The sequence below is a fragment of the Hakea prostrata genome, chromosome 10, assembly GCF_041222555.1.
Source record: "Hakea prostrata isolate BN-2017 chromosome 10, UWA_Hpros_2, whole genome shotgun sequence".
Classification (NCBI taxonomy): domain Eukaryota; kingdom Viridiplantae; phylum Streptophyta; class Magnoliopsida; order Proteales; family Proteaceae; genus Hakea; species Hakea prostrata.
The window spans coordinates 12408401-12415445 of record NC_142609.1 but is presented as its reverse complement, the minus strand read 5'-3'; the positions used below and the strand labels follow the sequence as shown (position 1 = coordinate 12415445).

At 36.5% G+C, this 7045-nt stretch overlaps 1 protein-coding gene across 4 annotated transcripts; it reads left to right on the top strand.

The window, feature by feature from the left end:
- The first annotated feature begins 918 nt into the window (after positions 1-918).
- LOC149001941 (uncharacterized) lies at positions 919-6711 on the top strand. 4 transcript variants are annotated; one of them, XR_016170360.1, is made up of 4 exons: positions 919-1134; positions 1912-2573; positions 2795-3056; positions 6364-6711. XR_016170360.1 is itself a non-coding variant. In XM_089138219.1 (3 exons), exons 2-3 carry the CDS (start codon positions 1982-1984, stop codon positions 2899-2901), a joined length of 699 nt encoding a protein of 232 aa, XP_088994345.1. In that variant the 5' UTR covers positions 919-1134; positions 1912-1981; the 3' UTR covers positions 2902-6283. The 4 variants fall into 4 exon arrangements, 1 of the variants encoding a protein (XP_088994345.1); XR_016170361.1 differs by lacking the exon at positions 6364-6711 and adding an exon at positions 6301-6341; XR_016170359.1 differs by lacking the exon at positions 6364-6711 and adding an exon at positions 4891-6283.
- The last annotated feature ends 334 nt before the right edge of the window (positions 6712-7045 follow it).

The window sequence follows — 7045 nt, the reverse complement described above, 5'->3', positions numbered from 1 at the left end:
TGAGCCATCAATTTTATCATATTTAATCGTAATTTTTGGCGGCAGGCAAAGACAAAACAGAGATTCACAGGAGCAAAAAAAATAAGGTGGTTGTGGAAGAAAGGACATCCAAAAAATATTGACGCGGATTGGAAGGCAAAGATAGCTTTTTGAAATCTTGGTTTCACCCTTACCATAAACTAGATTCACGTTTTAGTGAAAGGTGAACTATGAACATGAATCTAGAGATTTTACAACCAACGGGTATAATTCTCAGATTCATGAATCCAAAGATTTGAAATCTCTAGATTTATGTAACCAAACAGGCCCTTAAAGTTTCGATTCTTAGTCTACCAAAAAAAAAAAAATCGATTCTTACTAATAAAAATTTAAAATTAAAGTTAAAATTTAATGTAATAAAATAATTGAGAAGTGGGACCTACAGTGGGTCCCGGCCCACATAATACATATGGTGAAAAAACATTAGTGATATAGACTCATTATTCAGCCCTCAATGTTCAATCTTGACTCCACCCCTGATTGATCTCACCCAAAAAGACTTACCTTCCTCTGCTTGCTCGTGAGGTTTATATGGTGGAGTTGTTAGAGTATGATGGGGAGCCAAGACTTTGATTGGAACGAGGAGTCTGCTTGAGATAGAGTATTTTACCTTACGACAAAGTTTGTAGTCTTCTTCCTTATCTCTGAACCGTTATTGGTCTATTAACTCCAACTTTTGATTCGATTGGTCGAACCGGGTAGATGGTCTTGAATTCTTGTATTATCAAAATCCAATCAAAAGGTGTTTTGGATTTCTACGCAAGAAGAAAGCTAAGGAAAAAAATTTCAAAACTGAACTGAAGTCGGTTATAGTAACATTACTTAAGCCGATGGAAATCCAACGTGTGATATCGTCATGTAGCGTTTTTCTTTTCCTTTCTCTCTAACCTGTATAAGATTTGAACCAATAGGCACAGCCTTGTTGTGGGCTCATGTGGAGTTGAAGTTTGTAGAGAGAGAAAATCAGGAAGGTGTTTTATCTTTTCTTTCTCTTAGTCAGTTGCAGAGTTCTTCAAGTTCATCTTCGTGTTCAACTTCTTTGTTTCGGATGGATGGGATCTGATCCTTCATGTGAGCTTACTCCCATTCGCATAGGTAATGCTACTTTTCTTCCCAAAGAGAGAGAGTTTTCTGCTCAAATTTCTTATCCTTCTCGAGTTTTTCTTGGGTCCTTGGGCGAATGCAGAATTTAGGTGAGTAACCATATAGATGAAGCATAGAACTTATATAATTCTCATGGTTCAATCACAGAGAGACACAGAATTTCTGGGTAATCAATGCCTTTCTGATTGTTCTTTCGGATAGGGATTTAGGTAATTTTTCAAAGAAAGTGAAAATTTTAAAAGCTAAAACACCAGAGTGTAGACGGAAGTGCTGTGATGCTTCTAATTTTCCAAGCGAGTACAAACTTTTGTGGATTTTGATTTGTTGTTTCTTCAACCAGACGAACTTTTGTGCACAGATTAAGGCTAGGTATTTTCTGTTCTTTCTTTCTCTTCTTCTTTTTCTTTTCTTCTCCTTTTTCCTCGTTGAAAGTGTTATAGTGATCATATTCTACTTTCAGCATTTTCTGTTTCTTGATTGATTTGTGTTCCTAATGATGCTGATGCAAATTTATAGTGGTTATATTCTACTTTTAGTCCTTTTATGCGTTTTTATTGGTTGAAGATGAAGATGTTAATTTTCTTGATTGTCGTCTTAATGAGTTTTTGTTGCTTCTGTCACTGTGGTTGCTGGATTACATTTTGGAAATTGATACTTCATTTGGGCAGGGTTAGTGCGCTCACTAGTTCTCATTTCATGACAATATGGCTTGATGGATTTTGTAACGGAATGTGTTTTTTATACTGATGAAACATTGTAATTTCACAGGTAGATCCACAAAATTAATGACTCTGAGGAGTTTAAATTCAGTATGTGGTGTTGCTTTCATTGATGCATCATGAACTTTTCGTTCATTAATAATCTGCCACAGTTTGTGGGTCGATCGAATGTGAACTTGGGACCTAAACCCAGTTCTTCATGTTCTACAACAGAACAAACCAAACAGCAGGTTACTTCTGATATCAAGTTATGGGGATGGTCCATTCTGTCCATAGTTCCTTGGGCTATCAGTGCAAGGGATAAGATGCTGATGCCACCTTCTATGAACCGAAAATTGCAAAAGCAAACCCAGGCCGGTGGACTTGCAGAGTTTGATGCTAATTCCCTCATATTGTTCAGACCATATGTCGCCAAGGTCCCATGGCATGGAGGGGCAAGGCGTTTCCTTTCACAGTTCTTCCCACGATATGGGCATTACTGTGGTCCAAATTGGTCAAGTGGGAAAGATAATGGATCTCTTCTCTGGGACAAACGCCCAATTGACTGGTTGGATTTTTGTTGCTATTGCCATGACATTGGATATGACACCCATGATCAGTCTAAACTTTTGAAGGCAGACCTAGCTTTTCTTGAATGCTTGGAAAGACCTCAGATGAGTACAAAAGGAAATTTCCATGTTGCTCATCTTTACAAGACAATGTGCATTACAGGTACTTAATTGTTCTGATGCAACTTATCGCTTTTGATGAGTGAAAGAGTTATCTGGGATACTGTGTCATTGTTCTTTCTTCTTCCATCCATATGTGTTTGTTGCATGATGGTATGAACATGCAGTATCATTATTTTTTGAGGATTTGGTTTTTCTTTGTGTTTTCCGTTGATTGTTATTTTTATATGCTGTTAAAGGGCTTGTTCTTGCTTGGATTTCCAGGTCTCAAGAATATACTAATGCCCTACAGAAAATATGTTGTGGAGCTACAGCAACAGACACCATTGATTGCATTTGGATGGCTGGGAAATTTGACTGGGAAAAGGTAGCTCATTCAGAAATCTGGACTTCATGCAGATCATGACTAATGCTGAATAATTGTGAAGTGCATCTAGTATTCTGGTACTTTAGGTCTCAAAAGATTGTCTTGCTGCATTATCTCATTTACGTGGCAGAGGAGCACATTGGATCATTGTTGCTAAAAGTGAGAAGGGTTCCCTTTTTATCTTTTTATCTTTTTCTTTTCTTATTTAGCTTTCTATAGATGGACATAATGTAGATGAGTTATGATATTTTGACTCTTGGAGTTATTTCTTTTTAGGCTGGAATTTGTACATGTGAAATAGAAAATAGAATTTTTATCAACATGAATGAGTGAGTTCCCTTTTATGGTGACCATGGCTTTACATTTCTTTCAGCTTTCTTGTCATCTTTAAACATGCTATTATGTCTGACCAGAATCACATTTAGGGCATTTTTGGATAGATAGAAGATTTAACTCTGATATAGATAAAATAATCCTGCTCAGATCAAATCCCCATTGGATGATAAAATTGTATGTTGGACTACTTCCAACTCTGGATTTGTAGATCTGCAATAATGATCCTGAAGGTCCAGACTCCACTGTTCAAATTCAATTTTGTTGGACCCAAACTGTCTTAGGCCCTGCATCTTGACATGGACTAAAGGGATTAAGGGACAATGGTTTTGAAGCCTGGAACCAAGACACAGAATCAGGCTTTATCTTCTTCTTCTTCGTCTTTTTTTCTTTTTTTTTTAATTGGATTTGTTGAATATATGCAAGTCTGGACTATTTTACTGTTCATGTTACTATTCATGTGAACAGTAAAAACTACATAGTTTCTATTTCTAATGTAGGAGTTTTGTTACATAAGTTTTGGGAGTTTTTAGAAAGCATATTCTATTTTGGTGGTAGTTTCTATTTTCAGAATTTTCTATTTAGGAGCTAGGAAGTTACTAAAGTTGTAATTTTTTGTTTCCTTTTTCTAGAGGACAATTACTTGTCTCTCAAGTTGTATTAGATTCATTAGAAGCTATAAATAAAAGGGCTATCTGATTCTAGACTTTTAAGCAAGAATCACAAGCCTCTTCTACTAGTTCTTCATCTCTCTTCTCTTCTTCTTCCTCTCTCTTTTCTTTGTTCAAGTTCAGCTGCTGTTTTGATTATTTAATGCTTGTTTTCTAACAGGATTATAATTGATGATAATAGGCCATAACATTAGAAAATACAAAGGGCATGTAAAAATTATTCAATTATTTTACAGAATCTAATTGAAAAGTTTTGTACACCTACTAAAAGAGGTAAGATGTGAGCTTTATTGATATTCTATTGTTATGTTAGATATTACATCTGAAAATTTCCAGGTATTCCTCTGCAGCTCCTTTTACTATTGGTCTACCCAACCTCTGTTTTCTCTCTCATATTATGGCTGTCTTTATCACTTGTTGGTATACACTCATCTGATTAGTCATTGATCGGATGCAATGCCAAGGTACTCAAAGCTACCCTTTGGAGCAAATTCGTTGCCTTGGTGTGCCTAGTTGATGCTTTGGCACCTTGTTTAAGGGTAGATATGGAAAACCTTGCATGTGAAAATGTATACAAACCTGATCAAAACTATAGCTAGTGTTTGCATGTAGCTAGGATTTGCTAGTTGATTCATCATTGTCAGTGCTGAAGGCACACAATTTTGTATAGTTCCTATATTTGCATCACATGTGAACCACATTAATACAACGAATACATTCTTTAGCCACAAAGCCATGAAAACACTATTCATGGGACATGTATGAAGTTTGCTTCATTAAAAAAAAAAAAATAAATAAATAAGAGGAAGAAGTTTGGAGTGCTAGATGATCTATTAGCTGATGTGACACATGATGATTGGTTACTCCTCCATTCTCCCAATTTTATAGCTTTGGATCATTGTAGCCTGCAAAGCATAGGGAAAGATTATTAGTATGTGGTCATCTTTTGTTTCTTCTTTTTTCATCTGAAAACATGAAGGTAATACCAGGAGGACATGTTGCAAGGAACTGAGTGGCTGCAAGGCAAGCTGCCCAAACTCAGTCTGCCCTTGAGATTAAGGATGACCTATGCAAGTTCTATACTAAATTAAGACTGGTCAAGTAATTTGCTGATGAGATGATGAGAATTCCATCTTCCATGTCAGGTAAGCTAATAGTTTTTTAAGTATGTCATCAGACAGAGGCTGCGGTTTTTTTTTGAATCCTTAACTGCAGTGATGAAAGATTCTGATGCCAGTCACCACTCCCAGGGCAATTTCTTAAGTGTCTGTTTTAGGGCAATAACATGTGTTTCACTCTTGCTTCCACATTTCATCCCTTGCATTACAGCCAAACCATATGACTTGGTAACAGTGATGAAGTTTTGCACAGTAATACATTGCTCTGCTTCAGGAGGAATTGTACTGCAGAAACCTGGAATGTCAATGGTTCTCATTACTTTACAGCACCCTGGTGATGGTGTTGTTGCCTCTCCATCTTTCCCAGCAAAATTTGTGGCATTCCCTTTTGAAAGTTGTGAGGTCTTGATCCGATATGCCAAAGCTGGAAATCATGATTATGACCATCATCTGGACAGCTGAAGACACAACTGCTCTTACACCTGGTCATCTCTCTTAGTTTGTGCTTATGGAATGTATCCTTCTTTTCCTCTACTGATTTCTTTTTCTTGAATGAACTTTGCTCCACTGCTTTGTTCTCATGGCTGATACATATAGAGGGTCACCCTTGTAATGTTGCATGGAAATATTTGCGTTGGTGGATTGGTAGTAGACAAAACAGGGGTTTCTGAGCCATCAGTGTGATTTTGAACAAAATATCTGACTTAAGCTGGCATCTTCATTTTCTGCACTGGGTCTCTTCTTATTGTTTTGGTAGTTATACCCTTTCTGTAAGAGCATTTTAGTCCTACATTAGCTGTTTTTTGGTATAAAGTGAAAGCCTCAAGACTCGAACGTTTAATAAGATATCGAATGCTCGTCGGATACAATGGAAGTTCTTACCCAAAAAAGAAAAAGAGATACAATGGAAGTAGATATAATTAAGAAACAATAGATATAAGGTAATAATTTATTTTTTTTTGGTACATCTTAGTTACTCTTACATTCTTTAGACACAGAGCCATGAAAATACTAGTCATGGGACAATCATAGAGTCTTGCTTTCATCTAGTGTAAAAAAAAAATTCATAGAGTTCTAAATGATTTAGCAGCTGAAGTAACAAGTGATGATTAGTGTCTTCCCTTGTCTTCCCTTTTCCTTTTCTCAACTTCATCCCTTAATGAACAATGTAGCCTGCAAAGCAAAGTGTAAAAGTAATAAATTAGCAGTGAAGAAAATGACTAGAAGGATGGATATATGCAGGTTTGTTCTTACTTCCACATTTCTTTCCTTGAGGAACAGCCAAATGACATGACTTGGCAACAGAGATGAACTTTGGCATGCTAATATATTGCTCTACATCAGGAGGAATTGTTCTGCAGAAATCTGGAATGTTGATTGTTCTCATTATGTTGCAGCAACTTAGTGATGGATTTTTAGCTACCCCTCTCTTGCCTACAAATTGGAGGCATTGCTTTGCAAATACTTCAGGGTCTTGAGCCCATATGCCATTGCTAGAACTCAGGATCAAGACCATCATCAAGACAGCTGAGAACAAACAACCACTCTCACATCTGGCCATCTCTCTCTCTCTCTCTCTCTTTTCATCCACTGTTTGTGCTTTGTCTTACAAATGATATATACTTACTTATATAGGGTGTGATCCCCATATTGTTGGATGGGAAGACAACAAAGACAACAAAAGAGGCTGTAGAGCCATTGATGTGATGGCATTTCCATTCTTGGCATAGCGTCTGTTCTTTTTGTTATTGTTTAGTTGTTGAACTAACAAAATGCGGTGCTATAATTTGTTGAGATTCAGAAGGAAAATAAGGTTTTGATTGGGCAAATCATCTGTGTTAGTCTTAGCCAAAATTATAACAGCCTGGTCAAGAAAAAAAGAAAGCACAACTCAAATACAATTTTTTTTTGAAAAATCATAGTTTACTTTGATCAGATTTGAGAAGGCCTAATCAAAGAGGGTTTTATGGTGAAAACCAAATCAAATCATGAAACATGATTTTCTAATCAGGATTAAGACTATAAT